Raw genomic sequence first — 22,169 nt, 5'->3', positions numbered from 1 at the left:
TAAAACATGCAAATTTTAGAGTATATAGGCAGCTTATTCTTACATATGTTTGTTTTCCCTATAACAAAGAAAAAAGTGCAATATAATACTCAGATATTAATAATGGTGAATTATGAGTCAAAATGTAGCAGTGCTTTCATAACCGCCACGCAGGCAAAGGTCGTTCCAATTCATTAAAATCACTTGATCTAACTAGATGAAGAAATCCAGGCAAAAATCATCATGCCTCATGTCCTCTGCCCAGATCTGAAGATTAAATCAGCCTCCTCAAGTTCTCTGAAAAGAACAACCTGTGAGAAGCTGACTCGGGTCTGTGGTAGATAAAGGCAGGCAGCAGAAGTCGTTAGAAAGGTCCCTGGTGTTCCATCTGCCCTCACAGAACAGCCCTGGGAGCCCCCGCCTGTCCCACGGCGCCACACGTCCTAGCAAAACTATGGGACAATCCGCCAGCCGAAAGCCACGTCCACCCCGAGGGGCAGGGTAGCAGAACCCCTATGAGAAGATTCTCACCCTCGCTTTTGCCTTTCTTTAAAATTACTTTGTCCATGCAACCGATAAATTGCATTGATTTTCTTTCTTTTTTTAAAGATTTTATTTATTTATTTTTAGAGAGGGAAGGGAGGGAGAGGGGGAGAGAGAGAGAGAGAGAGAGAGAGAGAGAGAGAGAGAGAGAGAGAGAGAGAGAGAGAGAGACATCAATGTGCGCTTGCTGGGGGTTCTGGCCTGCAACCCAGGCATGTGCCCTGGCTGGGAATCGACCCTGGGACACTTTGGTTCCCAGCCCGCGCTCAATCCACTGAGCTACACCAGCCAGGGCTAAATTACATTGATTTTCTTTCTGAACCTCTCGAGGTGTGAGATCTTCGTTCCTTTGAGCCAAGGAAACGGGGGACCGTACAATGGCAGAGGCTGCGTGGCCAGCGACGGTGTTCTGCGAGGTATCTGCCTGCGTCCCGCACTCACATTCCCGGGGTGTGACCGGCGGGCGCCGCTCGGGGCGCCAGGGCGAGGGTGTGCCTGGGCTGCGGGGTCACCCCTGCGCGCTCCTTCTCCAGCGCAGGCCTGGGCGCAGAGGTGCTCACGGGAAGTTTGCGCGCGCGCTCTCTCTCTCAACTCCAAATCATACAAACCGTGTTAACTATCATAAAGTGAAATAATGTCCAAACTCACGACTTCCTTCCGGTGGTTTGCATTAGGCCAGTTTCGAACGATTATGGGCCCTCCATGCGGACCTTCAGCCTGCGGCGAGTTCCGTCTCCCGCGTTTGGAGCGTCGCAGCCTCGGGGCTGTGCCCGCGGGGCCGAGATCCAGAGACCGACTCAGGTGCACGCTCGATCTCGGGCACGGTGTGCGACAGGCGCGTGAGCAGGTAGACGTCGCCATCGGAATACGAAGCCTTGGACACAAGTGACCACATGCCGTTCCTGGACCTTTTCAGCATCTTAAGGATCTCAATTCTCAGAAACCGGCCGATGAGAGCACTTACGAAACAGGGTCCTTTGAACACTCAGTGGCTATTTAGTTACATCAAGAAAGCAGCATTAGTTTGTGCCGGGTGTGGACATGGCGCTGTGATTCTACTCGGAGGAGTCCTTTCTCTGAGTTACAGATTCCGAAGCATTTTCCGGGGGAGCGCGAGGGCACCTTGAGTATGCTTGGAAATAATCCGGGAGGCGGAGCTTATCGAGGGGTGAAGCTGGGAGCGGGTGGCTCCGAGAAGTCGGGCTGTGCCGCTGTGTTTGGCTAAAAGGGCACAGGTCAGCCCAGCACCCCAAGGAGGCTGTGTGGACGTGCATTGGGAGGCGCGAGATACCAGGCGGTCCTTCTTGTTTGCTGCGGCTGGCTAGCTCAGGAGTTCCCTAGGCGTCTGCCAGATAGTGATATTCTCACGGCACCTATTAGCTGGGCTACTTTTGTGCAGAGAAGCTTGTCATCATAAATCACTTGGTTACCCCGAAATACAGTTTGGGCCAGAAAGCCAGGTGGAAGTTTCTACCCCTCCCGCCCAGCACCGCCCAGGGCCGTGCTGCTCTCTGCTGCCACCTGCTGGGCGTGAGCCTCCCCGATGTCCACGTGGTTCAACCTCTGAGTTTGCTCGCTTCTCATCGTGTTACCATTTTCTTCCCTCCCCGAAAAACTGATGTTTTGAATTATAGTGTATACCAAACGAATGGCATTTAATATTGATTTATTTAAAATTTTAATGAACAACAGACACACACAACTGCTGAGCAGAACTTCTTAATCAGAAAGCCAATGGTATCGAGATCAATTGGTATAATTCAGGCCAAAAAACAAAGATGCTCGCTTAGGCTTGTGGGTGATGAGATCTCTTTTCAGTTAAGCTTTGAAGGTGTTGGAGCTCGCAGCGCAGCTGCATTGCTAGCCTCCCTTACCACCGAGAGAGAGAGAGACACAACCCGTGTGGGGCCCAGACCCCTGAGACCCTGTGGTCTGCTGCCCCCTGCTGCCCTGGCTTTGGTCTGGGGGCTGCACCTGGACGTTCTAGCTGTGAGGCCTCAAACAGGGGAGGCTCAGGGTCCAGCTGGGGCTAGGGACCTGGCGCCCTGGGGTTTGGGTGTCTCATGGGCATCAGGTGGGGGGCGCCGTGCTTTCAGACAGCACAGGTAGGTGTTAGGGCATACTCCGATCTTGAATTCCGCCCTTTTACAGTTCCTCCGGCAGCGAGCAGTCCCATAGCCACATATCTTGTCCACGTCAAGGCCCCCTCTCACTAAAATGACAAAGTCAGTCAGTGTGAGTGATTATGTCCGAGGACGAGAGATGAGATGTTTGGCTGCAGGGTTTTTTTTTGTGTGGGGAGGGACTTGAGGTTCCCCAAACTTCCTCAGGTTCCTGGACCTGCCAGGAAGAGGCCCACCTGCAATGCTGGGAAGCCAGGGGCCAGGCTGGTGTCCCCACGGGGGCTCCACACCCCACAGCTCCATCAAGTCGGCTGAGCTCCTCAAACTGGATTCTATGTGCATGATCCTCCAACGTGACATTCCGGTCACAGCGCTGGTTATATAACCAATGTTCCCAATTGTGTTTTGTTACAAGGAGAACGTCATCTTATTGAACTTATGCAAGTAATTATATTGACATACAAGTAAGGAGAAATAATAGTTTCCTAATTCTGGAAGGGTCAAGCAGGGAGCAAAAAAAAAGTGTTTTATTTTGGACCAGGAACCAGGTGACTGGAGCTGGATAATTCCCATCCCTCTGCCCATCAGCAAATTTGAATCCAGACTTAGAGACACAGGACAAATGCACAGGCAGCATTTAAATGTCTGCAGTGAAAAGCATGGAGTCAAGATGTTAATTTAGACAGGCGTGTGACACACGAGAGTTTTGACAAGTAGATTATTTATCTGTCTATTTATTATTAGTGTAACTATTCATCCTGATATATGTTCATTTCTCAACCTACCCATATCTCTCTATATCTATATTTATATATATCTATATCTATATCTATTTCTAATCTATATCTGTCTATCTATCTATCTATCTATCTATCTCCACAGGTTGCTCGGGGCTGACTGCCTGAGAGCAAGGTAGAGGTTTGTTCCAGAGATTTGTTTATTTATAGATTCCTGGAGTCCCCCTTTTTTTTAAAAAAGAAATTATTTATTTATTTATTTATTTATTTATTTATTTATTTATATTTAGAGCGATGGTAGGGTGACAGAGAGGGAGAGAAACATCAGTGGGAGAAACATTGACCAGCTGCCTCTCACACGCCCCAGCCGGGGACTGAACCCAAACCCAGGCCTGTGCCCTGACCAGGAATCGACCCCATGACCTTTCTCTTTGCAGGATGATGCCCAACCGACTGAGCCATCCTGGTCAAGGCTGGAGTCCCCCTTTAAAAGCATCATCAGATGGCTTTGGGACCATTCCCTTACCAAAAAGGAAACAAAACAAAACAAACCCAGAAAAATAACCCAGGCGGGAGGGGCAACCAAGGTTAGCCACTCACATTCCCCATCTCAATGAAGCACTTGACAAACGGATAGACACCAGCCGTTCCTCTTTATTGGAGTGTCCGGGGGCGGGGAAGAGCCCGGGGAAAGAAGGAGACTCGGCTGGCCCTCGGAGCTCTCCGGGGCTCTCCGGGGCTCTCCGGGAAGCCTGGTGTTGGGGGCTCGTCATCTCGTACACGGCTGGAGGGTGAGGCAGCATCTCAGGCCCTTCTGGCAGAGAGCGACCAGCTCTTCGTTTTTCTGACAAGAATGCACGCATCTCCCCTTAAGCTTTTGGCATTTCTCGTCAAAAAACGCACTCCTGGCTACACAAGGGAAGGAGCCACCCAGATTAGTTCCCGTGTCAGGGAAAGCCTCGCCACCAGGCTCGTCAGGTAGCGAACGAGTTCGTGAAGCTTCTGCACCAGCTGGCACAGGGCTTCCACCTGCCAGCCCAGGAGACGGCAGGGGAAAGAGTTCTCTCTGATTTTTTTGGTCCAGGAAGGACAGGTTTGCCTCCCAGAGTTCTGGGGGCTTGGGGAAGCAGACGCTAGTGTTCTTTTATCAACATCTGTCGGGGGGTAATTCATGACCAGTTTGTTCCTTGTAAACACCTTCCGAGTCAGCAACTTTCCCCATGCTTCCAATGTGCTCCTTTGGGGGGAGGGGGGAGAGCGCAGCCTGAGACTAGAGGACAGCCCGAGAAGGGGTGGAGAAGCATAAACACAATATATAGAAGAAAAATCTCTCCTGGGCTGGGTAGAAGTAGACAGACCGCTGAGAAAGGGCCAGTCTGATTTCTCCTCCACTTCCGTCGGCTGCGCTCAAGAGCTGGGGCGGGGACTCCCCAAGCCTCCCCCTGTGTCAGTCTGCACAGAGGGCCGGGGCTGGCCGGAGAGGGCTTTACCCGTGGCGGCCACCTCAAGTCAAGGACAGACGCATCCACAGTTTTGAGTGGCCTAGTGTGGGTATTTGCAACCAAAGGGTCAGAGGGGCACAGACCGCAGTTACTGTCAGCGCGCAGCATTGACACTCACTACGCCCGGTAGACCGGGCTCAGCCTGTGCACGAATCGCATCTCTTGTAAGCACATAAGTCCATAAGGAGAAACACCCCAGTGTTGGAAAGCTCAGTGAGCGATGCCCCCACTGCGCTCCTAATTGTGAGGCCGCCTCAGGTGAGAGGTTCTGGACCTCAGTCGGACAGCAGTCCTTGTCTTGGGTCCAACTCACAGGGATGGCCTGGAAGAGAAGGGCTCTGGGATGAGAAAGACCACCTGTGCCCGCAAGGCTCCCAGTGGGGGACTGCAGACTCCTACCAGAAGTTAATGTAGCTGTTTGTGCAGGCATGTCTACCTCGGTCACACCTGTCAGTAATTTTTCCTTTACTGATAGCAGACAGCCTTACATCATGTAGTCTTTACTGTGTTGACTAGTTAGATGTTAAGTGTGAGTGACGTGGAAGCGGTATGTGGGTGAGTTTCCGATGCCAATGTGCATCCAGCCAGCAGGATGAGTGGCTCACTGTGAGGCCCGGGTCTCCCCCCGCCCCCCCCCCCCACCCCCCACACAGGCTTACTGCAGATTCACTGACACAGAGGCTCGCACAGTGGGCGTGGAGGCTCTGAGCCTGGAGACCTCACCAGCATCGGGGGCGAACTTGGACTCACTGTGAATTCTGCAAAGCCCTCTCCTCTGCCCTTTGGAACCGGGCGTGAGTCTAGTCTTAGACTTTGGTTCTGGGGAGGACTGAACTACAGCCATCAGAGAAGGTTCCCAGGAGCAGGGGGAAGGGCCAGAGTTCTGATTGGGACGGATACGCCCTCTCACTGTGGCCACACAGAGTGGGGCTCAAACATTGGCCACTCTTTCACATCCACAGGTCCTTGAGCAACTGCTCAGCCTTTCTGAGCCTCAGGTCCTGTGTCTGCAGAACAGATGCTACGTGGTCCCTCCAGACCAACAGAGTTGCTCTGAATGTCACTGAAGTAGAGGTGGGGCGGAGTTTCCCTCGAAGGCACTGGCGCTGGAGAACTGTGTGAAGTTTATGTCATGCTGTCGGCTACCCAGCCTGTGGCTGGGGAACGGTAGCTGGCTTGACTCTTTCACCTACTGCCATGGCCAGCGTGAGCAGAGTGTCTCTAAGTCACGTTCCGTTCGTCTTCCATCTCGTCCTGTCTCTGCCTTTCTTACCTGTCTTCACCTTTATCATGGCTACTTTTTAAAAAGATTCATTGATGGTTACCTTCACTTTTAAATTTTTTTTTTTTTTACAAATTTTTCTTTCAGTTGGTAAGCATGAGACTGGGGACCAAAAGGCGTCTTTCCTGGCACACCTGCATTTCTGCACACCTGTGACAGCCCCTTCCGGGTAACAATGGGGAATGCAAAGAATTTACGGGAGAGGAATGAGGGGGCAGTCACCCCCTGCAGAGAGTGGTCCCCTGCGGGCCCATCACATTCCAGAGCTGATCTTGGCCACACCCTCCCTGAGGCGGAGCCCCTCCCTGCGCCAGGGCCCCCGGTTCCCTCCTGCAAAGGTGCTCATTTTACCTGGGGCCAGAAAGAAGAAAGCAGCAAAGAGGAAGAGCAACATCCTCATGACTTGCAGGGTCCTTGAGAGATGTGAAAGCGATACGTCAGTTTGGGGTCAGCTCCGCGTGCATGAGACAAGGAAGCAAACACCCACATTTATACGTCTTTCCAGACCGGCACCATCTTGATCGCTGAGGCATATCTGAGGTGTCTCTGTGCTCCGCTGCATAGAGCCCACGGACCTCAGTGGGTGTCCGTTGGCAGCTCAGCAGGGTTTTTTTTTTTTTATTCTGGAAAGTTCCCAAGGAAAAATGGGGATGGGGGGAGGACAGAGTAGGGTGTGCACGGACAACCGAGCATACACATGTGAGTCAGCTGGAACCCGGCAGCTGGGATTTATGACCCTGCCCGTGTGCCTCTGTAGACTCGGCATGCTCCCGTGTGCGATGATGCCACAGGGCGTCGGTGCCGGGGTGCCCGGGGCGCAGGGGAGCCTGCATGGCAGCTGCAGCATTTATGAGCTGCGCCCACTTGGCGGTTGCGTCGCTGAGCATTCTTATCTATTTTCACAAAGGGGACTCTTCCTGCGTGCTGCACACTTTAAATGCCACATGCGTCGTCTCAGGTAATTCCCAAACAGCTCCCTGGAGAGTTGTGAGCTCAGTGGATGCTTCATCGAGATTTCGTGTGTGTGTGTGTGTGTGTGTGTAGTATTTTAATTGTCAAATATGTATATAAATCTAATATCCTTCAAAACCTTATGCAAGAACAGGTACCATGGTTATTAACATTAATAATTACTAACATGGATGTTACACTAGGGGTGGGTGCGGGAGGGAACATGAGAACTCACTACTGTCTTTGCAACTTTTCAGTAAATCGAAAATCATTCTAAACTGCAAATTTTCATTGGAAAAGCCTATTATTGAATATCCTATCTATCTTAGCCTTGATTGCCATGACATTTTTGTTAAGCGTTTTTTTGTGCATACTGATGATAAATTTTGAATAATCCAGTTAAGAATGATAGATGGAAAGTACAAGTTTTCTCTATTCCCTTCCAAACCTCACTAAAAGGGTTTAAATCTACAAGAAAAGACAAACCCCCAGACTGTCCCAGTTATCCCTGACTTCAGTTATTTCATTTATGACCTCATTAGCGCAGCAATCTCTGCTGTCACAAAGGGGGTCCCTGTCAGCAGGTGAGGGGTGCGACAGTCAGTGTTGGACGTCTCACACCAGTGAAGGCGCCCCAGGTGGCGGACACGCCCCTTCGTGGTAGGGTTTCCCGTGGCTTCTCTTCTAAGCCAGGATGACCACCATCTCAGTCTGTTCCGGCTGCTGTAACAAACCACCAGACACCAGCGGCACATGACCATCAAACACTTGTGCCTCACAGTTCTGGGGGCTGTGGGTGCAGGGTCCGGGGGCCAGTCTTCTAGGCTGCCGACAGCGACTTGTCCCTGTGTCCTCCCGTGGCCGAAGGGGACAGGAACCCCTTCGGGGTCTCTCCTCTCAGGGCCCGACACGAATCCCATTCATGAGACAGTAGCTCCTGCTCGCCTCCCAAAGGCCCCAGCTCCTAACACCATCACTGTGGGAGTCTGGATGGCAACCTTAGGATTGTGTGTATGTGTGTAAGTGTGTGTGTGTTTGTGTGTGTGGAGGGAGGGGCGTGGCACAAACACTCGGGCCACAGTGCAGAGTCAGAGGTCTCACAAAGAGCCACCTAACCCTCCTGAAGGGAGTACAGAGCCACAGGCCTCCTGTTCACACCTCGCCATGGAGGGGAAGGTGCATTTGGTGAATGGAGTCTCTGGACAGGAATGTGGTGAGCTCCAGGGCAGCCACTCCTGGGTGGGAGTAGAAAGGAGGAGGCCAGGTGGGCCCAGAAACAGGGCGGGAGCCCTCCCAGGAAGCTGAGGACAGAAGGTCTGCAGAAACATATGAGAGCCAAGCTCCAAGGCTCCGGCGTGCTCCCGGTCCCATCAGCCTTCATCACAAAGCAGGTTGTCAAAGGTAAACTCGAGGGTTTCTATGCAGTGAGTGCAGAGCAGTAAACCCCAAAGGGCGGGGGGAAGCGCTCTGTGACCACACTCGTCATGAGCCCACCAAATGGCCTGGATCCAAGTTGCTAAAAATGCCTACATGCTGAAAGGCACTAGGCTCTGCTCTGCCCCTGGTACACACATATCAGCTTGTGCTCCTGAGGCTGAACCTTGGGCAAAGCATGGAAATGAGCCCAGCGATCAGCTCTGTCGAGTTCTCTAGCCCAGGAGAGGTTCCTTAGGAATTAGTGGACCTGCAAAGGAGTCTATGGAGGGGTTGGGCTCCATGCTGGGTAGAGAGAAAAGTGAATGGAGTTCTAGTCCCAACAGCCAGGCACTCTGATAAGCACTTCCCATGATCTCAGGTAGATCTCCCCAATATCCTACAAGGGCATATCATTATTGCTGCCTCATTTTAAGGGTGAGGAAAGCGAGGCTCAAAAAAAAACAAAGTGACCTGTTCAAGGTCATGTACTTAAAAAGTCAATCTGTCTGACGTCCAAGTCTACATTTGTAAATCATCCCGTTTTTTATTTTCTAGAAACAAAGGAAAGAGCATCAAGCAGGCCTGGGCAACGGGATGGGACTGGCTTGGGGGTGCAGTGATGTGACTATGACCCCTGACACCACGTTCTTAGTGAACTTGAAGGATGTGATGATTGTGCATGATGGTGATGTTGTTACGGGCTCAAGGACTCAGGCTACCTTGGCTGCGCTCCCTCCTCTCTCCGAGGGACAGGTACAGAAAACAGAAACAAAAGCCAGGACAGAAACGGTCCACCTGGCCGAGCCTGGGCCAGGCCTCTCTCTCCGCACTGCAGGTGTTCCGCCCACGTTTGCCTCGTCATCACAGTGGGGAGGAACAGCAGCTTGGAGAGGCTGGCGGAGGAGCAGTGGCTCTCGTTCAGTAGAGGTGGGGCACGCTCCTACTTCCTGGAGAGCAGGGCACAGCTGCACAGGGCCCTGGCCTTTCAGCTCCCAGCCTGCTGTTCGTTCCACTCCCCCAGGCAGGTCCTCCCCCAGTGTAAGACTTGAGGGAGGCCTAGGGCTATTATCCATCATGACCGCCCTTGAACTTGGGAAATGGAGCACATAGGTGTGCTTTCTTTGTCGATTCACTTCACTGACCAAGAACACACCACATTTCTTTCAAATATAAGTGAGCCTCTTGTCCCCTTAAAAAGGCTCTGTCCTGAAGCGTCTTCTGCCAGCCATGGCCCCACGCAGGAAGCTATTGTATTTTGTCCTTGTCTTTTTCTTCATGTTGGCTCAATGTCCATCAGGTAAGTGGGAATGGGTGGGATTTTGATGGCAGAGCATAAGGTTTGATGATTCTTCTATGTGCCCCCCTAAAATTGAGAGGATGGTCAGCTCGCCTGCTGTGCTTCTCATGGGAATGTCTTGAACTTGCTGTGGAATTTTCTAAGAGCAAACAGCTACTCCTTTTTTAAAACAAAACAAAACAAAACAAAACACTTCTTCCTGGTTACCAGGAGTAGAGTCCTCCTGCAGCCCCTGTGAAGAGCACTCCCTGACAGAAGGTCTGTGGGGTTGAGGATACTGTTGTATACAGTGCTGTTCCCTGCGTTGATTTTGGTTTCCAACATGTGCTTCATTTTGATTTAGGGTACCGGGCAGGACTCGAATATTCCCAGCCCTTCCCAGGAGGTAAGTTCAGCCCCGTGTGTTCTGATTTTACTTTAGGGACTCTGGCCGGCCAGCTCCCTCTCACTTCCGGAGACAAGCGAGTGATGGACATAGCAGTGAAGATGTAACTGCCTGAACTTCGCTGATGCCTGACTTTTCTTCCTCTTGTTCCCAGCATCCTACTTGGATTTTCCATTTCACCGGGAAATCTCTTTGTGACTGGATTATAGTTTTGGCCATAGAGATTTGGACCCAGTGGCTATTCTCATTAGCTCATGGTGACCTCTAAACCCAGGTCACAGGATTAAGCTTGGACTGGCCACTGAGCATTGCCCTGAGGACATGCTTGTCCACCTCTTACAGGCTCTTTCCCAAGTCCAGTGAAGCATGAGGCACATGCATGCAAGTGGTCTTAGAGGGCCCAATAAAGGAGTGTTCTAGAACCATTCAGTGAAAATTCACCCCCCTTAGAGAAGAGCTGTTCTTAATGAACAGCCCATGGGTTTTGGGGTTTTTTTTTGGTGGGCTCATACAGAAATAAAGCATATTATACACAAAAGGGAAAAAAGTTCTTAAGGAATTGCAAACAAAATTTAAAAGTGTTCAGGCAGAATTTCAGAGTGAGAAAAATTAAGGCTGATACTAGTCACTGAGTGTTCTCTCTATGCACCTGACAGTCCATTAACAACTCGATGTGGATTATCTCATTTAATCTTCAAAACTTCCCCAGGAGGTAGGTACTCTTATAACCACCCATTTTTGCAGATAATGAAACAGGGACACAGATGAGCTATTAAGAAAATTTGCCCAGGTGTCACACATAATAAGTGCTAAGCCAGGCTTCCAACTGAAGACATGAAAGTCATCAGTTTTAATTCTGTGACGCTCAACCAGATAGTATAGCAGCAACACTACTCTTTTTTTTTATTAATCATTGTTCATATACAGTTTTCTCCTTTTTACTCCCAATCCAGTTCCCCCTCCCACCCGCCCCCCTTCCCTCCCATTACCACCCTCCCCTTAGTCTATGACCATGTGTCCTTTAAGTTTGTTCCTGTGAACCCTTCCCATTGTCCCCTTAAATTCCCTCTTCTCTCCCCTCCGGTCACCATCAGCCTGTCCTCTATTTCAGTGTCTTTGGTTACATTTTGCTTGTTTCTTTGTTTTGTTATTTAGGTTCCTGTTAAAGGTGAGATCATATGGTATTTGTCTTTCACTGCCTGGCTTGTTTCACTCAGCATAATGCTTTCCTGCTCCATCCACGCTGTTGCATAGGGTAGGAGCTCCTTCTTTCTTTCTGCTGCATAGAATTCCATCGTGTAAATGTACCATAGTTTTTTGATCCATTCATTTTCTGATGGGCACCTAGGTTGCATCCAGCATCTAGCTATTGTAAATTGGCAGCAACACTACTCTTAAGCACAGGCAGCATACAGGGTTTTCAACACACTGTGTAGCACAGGATGGAACACTTGAACCATACACTCCCTGAAAAGCACAGACGCTGTCACATGGAATCATCTTGCCCAACCCAGTGGGTACCATCTGCATGTAAACATCTCCAGAGAGGGTTTTCAGGGTGATGGGGGGAGAGTGGGTGTTCTTTTGCTGCAGTCAATGGCCTTGAAGAGATAACCCCTTGCATTCTGGAGTAGGCCACATTGGAAACACCACATCATTTCATGTCTCACCTGAATCTAAGGCTGAAGATGCTGGTTCTTCCCTGCCTCATGCAGGAGAATAGGCTGAGGCCCCAAAGCACAGCCTTCTGCAAATCCAGGTGAAGAGAGTGGAACTTACAGAAGCAGGGACTATATGACAGATGCTTCTGCAAAAGATCCAGGTGAGGAAGGACATGGACATTTAGCAGTAGAAAAATCATAAAATTAGGAGCTAGATGTGAACAAGGAATTGAGGAGTCTGAGATTTAGCTATTGAGTGGAGGGCCCTTGGAGCCTCAGAATTGTACTGCAAAGAAGGCACAGGATAGAGAAGAAGACACTGGTTCTTTGTAAACGTCATCAGGGGGCTTTTGGTGGCATCTTCAGTAGAAGTTTAGTTTTTGTCTTTCCTCATTTCCAAAGTAGGTTAGAGGCAAAGTCACCAGGGACTTTGTTTCAGAGGCCACGGGAATTTTTGTCCCAGGTGTGTTGAGTGCACAGCATTGAGAAGAGGGGGTAATGTGAACTTGGGCTTGCTAGAGTAAAGGCTGGGGGAATGGCTTTGACTCTGACCTTGAACTTCACGAATGGACAAACAAGATAGTCTCTAGGTAGTACAGTAAGTTCCAACACAACACAAGCAACGCTTAGCGTGACTGTGAACCATCTTTGAGCTCGTGTTCAGGATATTTGGTGGTAAAAGAACAGGACAGAGCCCCAAGATGGGACTCAGGCTAGCCAGGAACATTGCTGAGCTACCATCAGAGAGGGAGGAGCAAGGAATGAGGCAGGAAACACGAGGATTGAAAAACGAGCTGCGCAGGCACACAGGGTAGGGGAAGGGACAGGGACACAGCTGTGGCTCCCCCCTGTAAGGGTCAGTATGGCTCTGAGGTTACTAGAAGAGGGTGGTTAATAGGGATGAAAATAAGGGGTAACAACTTAAATGCTGGCCCTGGGGAAGCAGATGAGCAAAGGAATTTTCCTGGGGTGGCAAAGATACTGCCCACTGGGCCCATGGGCATTGCCTGAATGTTCTCTGTGGTCACGCAGGAAAGCTTCTGTTTTAAGTACTAACAAAGAGAGCTCGCTGAGTGAGCAGTGCTTGGCAAAATAGTCTCACGTCAGTTATTCCATTTCACCACTAAAGAATTCAAATGCAGACAATTACAGTATGTGCCCTTGACGGAGAAGGCTGAGGTTAGGCACTTCCCTGAGGACACACGGCCACTACTAGACCTGGACAAGAACTGAACCTAAGGCTTTAACCCCTCCTCCAAGGACCTTTCACAACCACGTGGGGTTCTTTCCACTGCCATCACCAAGCCTCTGTGCCCCTGTGAGCGTTCTCTAATCTCTGAGACACTGGTGGTGCCTCCTTTTGACCAGGCAGCATTAGAAACACAAGGAGAACAGGGATGCTACCCCACTCCTGCTGGACAGTGAACACTCTCCAACTACTTTTTGAAAACAGCAGAGCTCTTTGAAAAATCTAGGCTGGTTCTTGAAAACACCCTCTCTAATCCTAACTATACCCCTTCCTCTTGGTGGCCCTAGACCTTGCCCCTGTTCCTAGAGCCCCAGGAAAGGCACACGAGCAGCTCTTTCTTGGCCCAGGTGAGTTTGCTGCTTGTGAGTCATGCAGGCTGGGCCGGGGCAAGTGCAGACGGATGTGCATGGAGGACGAGAAGGTGGTTGGCACCTGCAAGCTGAACTTCTTCTGCTGCCGCGGGAGGATCTACTGAGCCAGACCGGGGCTCTCCCAGCTCAGGAAGCAGGACTGGATATTCGAAGAAGGTGAAGAGAAGTTCTGTGGCTTAAAAAAGCCACAGGATGCATGGGTGTCAGGCCCCCTCCTGATCCTCTCTCCCTTTGTTTTGTGTCTTCGCTTATTTTTAAAGATAATCTTGAAAAACACCAGGCATGCATGGGTACCTAACAGCTTGAGGACACGTATGTCTCCTGAGTTTCAATCAAATGCTGCCACTATCTATAATATTTGTAGCGTGTCTGATGATGGATGAAATGCCCCACACACTCCTCACGTGATGTGTGATCACCGTATGAAGTGTATTTTATTATCTCTATTTACGTTATAAGAAATTGAGACCCTGAGTCATTTCCTAAAAGTCATGGCTGGGCCAGTACAGGATGCACGCACCACTGCCACGTTGAGTGTATCTATCTGTGAGAATAGTCCTCACAAGACAGGAGCCCGTTGCGGATAGTGGAGTTATGATTCCATGGATCACAATAAGCGACTCTTTCCGCACCACTGCTTAGTCAACCAACAGATGGTCATTTCTTGGTTCTAGCACTTGTGGTCCATTTATGAAACAACTCATACGTACTCACCAGTTAGTGCCTTGCCCACCTTTGCCTTTTTGTGTGTGCCATTGAATGAGAACCTTGGAGGTCACTTTAACACGTCCAGCATGGAATGTACCGGGAGGGTTGACTGTATACCTTTTGCCTTATGAAATGCAATATGTAGCTTCACACAATAAAGGTCAAAAGTACCAGTCCTCTGAGCAGTGACCTAAACTCGGTTACTGAGTTTGAAGGACATAGTAAAAATTACAGTGGAAATAAATGAAATGGAAACTAAGAAAACAATAAAGAAAATCACCAAAACCAAAAGCTTTTTTTTTTTGAAATGATCAACACGACAGACAAACCTCTAGGTAGCCTGATCAAGGAAAAAAGAGAATACTCAAATGACTAAAACTAGAAGTGAGAGACCGTTACTACTGACCTTACAGAAATAAGAAGTACCATAAGGGAATGCTACACACAATTGAATGGCGAACTTTAGGTACCTTAGATGAAATGCACGTATTTCCAGAAAGACATTATTGGGCCTAGAAACTATGAGTACTTTTCCTCCCACCTTCTAATCTCTTCTGGCTGGGCTAATAATGAAGTGAACAGAGATGGATTAACAGGAGAAAATCAAAACTATAATACATACACATGAAAATTCAAAAGGCAGTGAGGCAAGGCTGAGTTTAAGGCAATTCAGACAAAGGAGAAAAGGCGGGAAGAGTGTAGATTTCAGGGATGAGAGTGGGTGGCTTGCGGGGAGTTGAAGGACAAGGGATCAGAATGGCAGGAAAACAATGGGACACTCTGGGTATGTCGACACAGGCCCCCGCCTGAAAATTCTTCTTTACCACACTTATTACAACTTAGATAAAAAGTCTTAAGATTCTGTTCCTGAAGCAGGCTTTCCATCTGAATGTCTTGGGCAGGAAGGCAGGGAGGGTCAAAAGTCCTTTCTGAGTCTGTTTTGTCATAAACAGCTTAAAATCATTATGCTAAAAAAGCCACTCCGAGGTGGCAACATGTTGGTCCCTTGAACATACATACCAACACTGACTGAAGAATAAGCAAAAAACAAAAACAAAAACAAACAAACAAAAAAAACCCCAAAACTGAATAAACCTCTAACAAGTAAAGAGAACGAACTAGTGTAAGAGAATACATTTTACCGCATAAAACTGAGATCAGATGGCTTCCCTGATGAATTCTAAAGATGCTCCTCCATTTTCTTCTGGCTGGAATTATATTTTTAAATTTTATTTTAACCATTGTTAAAGTACAGTTTTCTGTCCTTTACTCCCATTCCAGCCCACCCCGACAGCCCTCCCCACCTCCCTCCCATTTCCACCCCCCCCAGTTTTTGTCCATGTGTCCTTTATACTTGTCCCTGCAAACCCTTCCCATTCTGCCCTGAAATTCCCTCTTCTGTCCCCTCTGGTCACTGTCAGTCTGTCCTCTATTTCAGTGTGTTTGACTATGTTTTGCTTGTTTCTTTGTTTTGTTGTTTAGGTTCCTGTTAAAGGTGAGATCATATGGTATTTGTCCCTCACCGCCTGGCTTATTTCACTTAGCATAATGCTCTCCAGCTCCATCCACGCTGTTGCAAAGGGTAGGAGCTCCTTCTTTCTTTCTGCTGCATAGAATTCCATTGTGTAAATGTACCCTAGTTTTTTGATCCATTCATTTACGGATGGGCATCTAGGTTGCTTCCAGCACTTGGCTATTGTAAGTTGTGCTGCTATGAACATTGGGGTGCATAGGTTCTCTTGGATTGGTGTTTCAGGGTTGGGTTCTTAGGATATAGTCCCAGCAGTGGAATTTTTCACGCAGAAACATTTTTACTGACATGTCCCCTAGAGCACGGGACATAAGGAAAGAATAAACAAATGGGACCTCATCAAAATAAAAAGCTTCTGCACGGCGAAAGAAAACAGTATTAAAATGAAAAGAGAACCAACTGTATGGGGAAACGTATTTGCCGATAATACCTCAGACAAGGGTTTGTTTTCAAAATATATAAAGAACTTACACGACTCCACTCTAAGGAGACAAGCAACCCAATTAAAAAATGGGCAAAGGACTTGAACAGACACTTCTCCAAGGAGGACACACAGAGGATACAGAGACACATGAAAAGATGTTCAATATCACTAGCCGTCAGAGAGATGCAAATTAAAACCACAATGAAATACCACTTCACACCAGTCAGAATGGCCATCATAAACAAAGCAACAAATAACAAATGTTGGAGAGGTTGTGGAGAAAAAAGGACCCTAGTGCACTGTTGGTGGGACTGCAGACTGGTACAACCACTATGGAAAACAGTATGGAACTTTCTCAGAAGACTAACAATGGATTTGCATATTTTTTGGATGAGAAGTTTGCTTCACTTCTTCCCAGTGATCCCCCTCAAGCCCAGTGGTCACGGGCCCCCTTGTGAGCCTTTTCTTTGGCCAACAGTGGAGGTCTGATGGTGGTGGTGGCTTTCAACTCCTTTCCCCAGCCTGATTTCTTTTAGCTGGGCTGTATGTTTGCCATTAAAGCACTAGGAAAGTGTTTGTTGCCCTTCTCACAGAGCTGTAAGGCTTGTTGTCCAATATGGGAGAAGGATTCTGGAAGAATATTGTGCGTTTCTCCCCGTGGTTAATTACTGTTCCCCTCACCCCAGCCTACATGGGGGGGGGGCTGGGTTTTTTTTTTTTTCAGGCTATCTTCCCAGTTCTGTTATCTTTTGTGTGAGCACCTGTGGTGAGGTCTGTGAGAAAGAACTTGGATGCCAAAGGTGTTCCCTGTTCTCTTTCTAGTTTACACTTGCTCTTAGCAATTCCTCACACACTCACCTGAATTATTCCACACCAGTGTCGGGTGGAGTTTATACCTCAAGCAAATGAGTGCTCATGTTTTATTTTTCTTGAGGTTTTCCCTTTCATCTTAGATGTGGGGAGAGTGAGCCACCAGTGGCTCGGCTTTCTGGTGAGTCCAGAAACGTTGAGTATTTGCATCCCACCCTGCATGTTGGTGTGTGTTTGCTTGATGTGGGAATGGGTTCTTTCCATCTCTGTACATCCTAAGCAGAAGCCACCCTTTGTTTCATAAAACATTGCATTTCCTAAAAAGGTGAAGAGGTATTCAAACCCTCTACTAATTCATGTGTCAATTTTGGTAAGTTGATGTTTTGAAGGATTTTTTCCATTTTTATTTACATAAAAATGGGCTGTTGCCTGTTCAGGCAAAGAGATGTCAATAACATTTTTTTGCATCATTTTAGTCGGGAAGATCTTTCTCATGGTTTGCAGCCCTTTGACCTCTAGTTAGCTACTTAAGAATCAGTTTGGGGCTTGGGACACTTCCTTACTGAGAGGTAAGAGCCCACACAGCCTCCACCAAGATTATCAGCTTGTGTGGAAATATCTCTCCTGTTTCAGGTCCAAAGAATGCTGTTTCGTCTTTGCTCCAGTGTGTGTGTCTCATATGGCATCTAGCCAAACCCACTGTTATATCTGCCCTGTGCCAGGAGGGGGCAGCGTGAGAAGGGTGCATGTAAGCAAATTGCCCAGCATTGGCCAATTTTTAAACAATGATTACTCCCAGCACCGATTAGTAACTGCTCACTGAATTTTGTAAGAGGGTAAGTTGCATGTAAAATCCTAGGTAAGAAGAAAAGGAGCAGTGGTTATAGAACTCATGGAGCTGGTGGTCGTTGAGATGCGGCTTGAAGAAAAAATAGGGGATGCCCAGGCAGACACACAGACTAGAGTATTCCAAGAAGGAAGACAGTGTTCTCTGTCTTTCCCTCCCAGAAATGCTAGGAAGTAAAATCTGGTTTGCCAGCCCACCCATTATTTAATGGGGCATGGAGAATAGTTGATTCTTAATGAGCACTACAAGTCCAAGTTATTTCTGGCCCCTTTGGAGCTGTGGAAGTTGTTTTAATCAACGTTCCTGTTCAAAAACCTGACTTCTAGCTCCAGTACCTCCCTTGCCCTCTCTCCACTGATGCCTGGCACCATGAGAATCTTTCCCTTAACCATGGCTGGCCTCATTCTTCTTGCTCAGATTTTCTCAGGTAAGCAGGAAATCCTTACAGATGTAAGAATGACAGACTGTTCAGGATCTGTCGTTTTAGAAGAAAGCTCAGCTTTTAGAAAATTGCTTGACTCACCCCATATTTTAAAAAGGACCCAAGATGGACCAGGTAATGGAAAACCTTCACTGAGATCACACATGGAACAATGGGACCGCAGGGGCCCCGACCATCTCTAACCAGAGAGAATCTAGTGAATTGCCCTGAAATCCCTGCAAAGGGTTCAGACTCCTTACTCTTCAGAGTCCTTTCCTCCTCTGCAGACTTCCACCCAGCTTCCGTATGTGCTAACGTGATCACTGCAAACTGAGAGAACCTCTCAGAGGCAAATTCCAAACACACTTGTTAGTTTAAGGAAGTAAAGCCTTTGTAGCCTTAGGGAATTTATACTAACAGGTTAACAGTCTATTTTTCCATCTCTCGCTAATCTGTCCGAATCTCCTAATCTTAGATTATTTTGAGCTTTCTTTCTAGCTCTCACACACTGATGTAAAATTGCACCATTTAAAGCACTAACAACTTGATTAGTTTGCTTTTATGTTCTAGAGACCTTTGCTATAGTCCCTGCTGGCTCCATTCAGCCTGGAATCCGTTCCTGAGAACATTTTCTGTCCTTCGCTGCTCAACTGTCCTTCATTCCTGTAACAAAGCCTCTCCCAGCAGGACTCCCCAGGGTTCCCAGATTTCTATATCTATTTATTACACAGTTGGGCCTCAGGAGGCCTAACAAACTAATAGATACTGAGTAAGTGATAAGTGCCTACCACTTCTGAGAAATTGTTCTGGGAACCGTAATAAAGACAAGTAAAATAGAAGTAAAAGTGTAAGTAGGGCATAGCTTTCCCCCTTAATTTGCTTGGATTTAATTGGTCTCTTACTTCCGTGTTGGTCAACAATGGGTTGCCTGTAATAGTAAGTAGGCCCTAGATACATTGAAAATGTAGAAAGTGAGTGTACCAGACAGGAAGATGCACAAAGTACTGTAATACCAAATGGTTCTCTTAAACGCCATATATGATGTCAGGTTCAGAGAGAAGCTCTGATAGGGGAGTTGGGTTCTCACTCGGGGCTTAGGAAGGGCTTCCTGGGTGGTGGTATTAGCATCGCGCTTTTGAAAGCAGCCAGCAGGGAAGAAAGACTGCAGCTGAGAGTCATGCCCTCGTATTTCAAAGTCTCACTTGTATAATCAGGTTACTTAGCTTCTGCCCCAGTCTCCTTCCTTGGAGGTCACAGGCTGGGTCCAGGGAGAGGAAACACTGTCCTCCCCACCTCCTCTCATCAGGACACAAGTCCTTAAGAGCTCCTTACCCCTAACTCAGCTCAGGCTCATTTGAACCCCCGCAGTAAGGTCAGTAGCAGCACAGAGCAGGACCATGGCCACCACCACAGTGACCAGAGCCTCTCAGGGGCAGAAAGGAGTTTAATTACCAACATACAATGTAATACAAGCAGACTATTGTGCTGAGATATTTCAGGTCAATCTCAATTCCAGTCCTCATTAGCTGTAAGAACTCTGTGCTTCAATCTCCCTTCTGCAAATGGTAAGGACAATAGGGTTGCTTGTAAGGTTAATACACTTAAGGTTATATTAATTAGAGGCCAACTTGTTTTCATAAGATAGAGTGGCTGAAAAAAGAGAGTTTATTTCCCTGCCATGTCCAAGTCCAAAAATAGGCAAGCTGACAAAGCTGTGTCCTTCAAGTGAAGTTGGCACTGGGGGGGAAGGCCAACTTTGCCACCCTAAATGCATGACTGTTTTGTCTGCTTTTAAAGATGCTCAACAGGAAAAGCTAAGAGGTAAGCAAAGAACACAATGCAAAAGACTACATAGAAGCACCTTGCATCTTTTCACTTCTGTGTCATTGGTCCATATAGAAATGGAGACACAGGCACTGATGTCTTTAGCTAAGTATCCACGAGCCCAGCCAAAGCCCAGAGGACCTATTACTACAAGTCTAAGGGGAAAGACATCTGCTTGGGGAGTCTCACACCCCTCTGTTTATGCGAACTGCTGAACCAGTGCCAGGCACGTGTCCTGTGCTCTGATGGAGTTATTAACTGTTGTCAGTGCCTTGTTTTCATTGTGCTGGTCTTCATTGTTCTTATCATCTGCCCCGATTCAATATTTAAACACCTCATGCACGTCTCATGTCAGGTGACTGCTCAGATGCCTGATACATTTTACTGAACTGTAATTCACAACACCCCAAGTTCAACTTGGGCCTGCTTAACTCTTTTCTCCTTACTTTGAGTAGAAATCTAAGTCTTCACATTTTCTCCCTTTGATCTGAGTGCTAACTTGGACATGAATGAGCTTAATGTCCCTTCAGCACGGTAATACCTCAGGTATATAGTAGCTAATATGCCCCTTTCCCTCCCCAACTTTTGTTTTCCAAGAGTGAACATTACTCCTTGTGAGGGTAACCTCAGTACCACATCCTTCTATCTCTGGACGCCAAGCCACAACCACATGACAGCCCGCACTGTTCATCACTGACCAGCCTGCAGTGTGAACAGCACAGGCTTCACGTTTTTGTACATATCAGGGGCTATGAATTTGGAGATGTAAAAAACATCATTTATTGGAAAGAATTATTTATTAGAACCAAAAAGTATATTGTTTCCCTCCCAGGAAGAAACAGTCTATTTCTTGTATTTTAGAAATGATTATGAGAACAGGAACTCTTTTTGTTGTTGTTTGTTTGTTTGTTCTGAGTGAATGTCACGTCAGGGCACAGCTGCTCAGGTGACATCTGGTTATCTGAGATTCATGCTAATTAATTGCTGGACAACTGAAGACTAATTGCTTTCTCCACTCAGGCAGGGGAGGAGTTCGAAGGGAAATCCGTTGCGAGAAGATGGATGGCCGCTGTGAGGTTGAATGCCTTTCCTTTGAAGTAAAGATTGGGGGCTGCAGAGCTGAACTGACACCGTTTTGCTGCAAAAAGAGGATAAAAACTTAAATGCTACAAACTGCAGCCACAAAAATGAAAAAGGTGGGGAGACTCTAGCAGCTGTGACCTCAGTGCCCTGAACTTCTCTGGATCCTTCCTCTTTGATGTCTGAGTTCTAGATTCTCCAAAGCTGTCAGTTCGGTTCTCGGGGCTACAGGGAAATGCCATCACCAGGCTGTGAGCTTCTGGGGGGAAGGCGCTTTGTCTTGTCACCTGGGCACCCACAGTGCTGGGTATGGGGCTATTGGGAAAGTGAGACAGTGAATTAATAGGTTAAATAGGTAGATTGGAAAGGGAGGAGCATGACCCCCTTGAACTGAGTTGTAAATTTATAGTCCTGGCTTCAAACACATGTGTGAGTTTGGGCCTTCCCTTCTAAGAGTCTGGTGCCTGTAATCCGGGGAGCCTGGACTGCACAGAAAACAAACCTTCCATCTGCTGGACACTCACTGTGACCTCCTCAGCATCACCCCTGTCACATACTCCTCCTCTTCTCCTTCATCAACAGGAATGATTTAGAATGTCTCACATTCCCTGTCTGATCTAGCATTTCGAGTTCCACAAAGAAACTGGCCCATGTGGAAACTTGAGCTGGCCGTAGATGGAGTCGCATCTTCCTTCTGGCCACCTGGAAGAGGAGTGTCAGATCAGGCCTATCAGTGACCCCTAGAGATCACTGCCTTTCATGCCCTCATCACAGATGAGGACACCCAGGCTCAGGGAGACCCTAAAGTTACTGGCTCACTTGCATCTGTGTGCTTTCTGGTTTGTGTGCTTAGCATGTCCATGAAAGAGTGTGCTAGGCATGGACAACAACAAAGGCCGATTCTCAACAAAACAAGGCCCTGGACACCTCCCCAAAGCCCTTGTGTGATCCCGTAACATTTTGCTCAATGGAAACAGCAAACCCAGGCTTGCCTTTGCCCTGATTTGCCTAGATTTAGAGTCCAGCTT

At 48.0% G+C, this 22,169-nt stretch overlaps 2 protein-coding genes across 2 annotated transcripts; both read left to right on the top strand.

Annotated features, from left to right (window-relative positions):
• Positions 1-9,760: 9,760 nt before the first annotated feature.
• On the top strand, positions 9,761-13,600 carry DEFB105B (defensin beta 105B). Its single transcript, XM_045821264.1, has 3 exons — positions 9,761-9,830; positions 10,174-10,215; positions 13,473-13,600. The coding sequence occupies exons 1-3, from the start codon at positions 9,761-9,763 to the stop codon at positions 13,598-13,600; spliced, it is 240 nt and encodes a 79-aa protein (XP_045677220.1).
• Positions 13,601-18,173: 4,573 nt separating this feature from the next.
• On the top strand, positions 18,174-21,224 carry DEFB107B (defensin beta 107B). Its single transcript, XM_045821263.1, has 2 exons — positions 18,174-18,243; positions 21,082-21,224. Exons 1-2 carry the CDS (start codon positions 18,174-18,176, stop codon positions 21,222-21,224), a joined length of 213 nt encoding a protein of 70 aa, XP_045677219.1.
• Positions 21,225-22,169: the final 945 nt, after the last annotated feature.

The sequence above is a fragment of the Phyllostomus hastatus genome, unplaced genomic scaffold (genome assembly GCF_019186645.2).
Source record: "Phyllostomus hastatus isolate PE091 unplaced genomic scaffold, TTU_PhHast_1.1 phas_scaffold_46, whole genome shotgun sequence".
In the NCBI taxonomy this organism is placed as follows: domain Eukaryota; kingdom Metazoa; phylum Chordata; class Mammalia; order Chiroptera; family Phyllostomidae; genus Phyllostomus; species Phyllostomus hastatus.
This window is presented reverse-complemented; position numbering and strand designations above follow the sequence as displayed.

What these genes read in the sequence shown, in the direction of transcription:
- DEFB107B (XM_045821263.1), top strand. Translation starts at nt 18,174, where the DNA reads ATGCCTGGCACCATGAGAATCTTTCCCTTAACCATGGCTGGCCTCATT. An exon ending in TCTTGCTCAGATTTTCTCAG is followed by an intron (nt 18,244 to 21,081) that starts GTAAGCAGGAAA and finishes TTCTCCACTCAG; the next exon opens with GCAGGGGAGGAGTTCGAAGG.
- DEFB105B (XM_045821264.1), top strand. Translation starts at nt 9,761, where the DNA reads ATGGCCCCACGCAGGAAGCTATTGTATTTTGTCCTTGTCTTTTTCTTC. An exon ending in GTTGGCTCAATGTCCATCAG is followed by an intron (nt 9,831 to 10,173) that starts GTAAGTGGGAAT and finishes ATTTTGATTTAG; the next exon opens with GGTACCGGGCAGGACTCGAA. An exon ending in TTCCCAGCCCTTCCCAGGAG is followed by an intron (nt 10,216 to 13,472) that starts GTAAGTTCAGCC and finishes TTCTTGGCCCAG; the next exon opens with GTGAGTTTGCTGCTTGTGAG.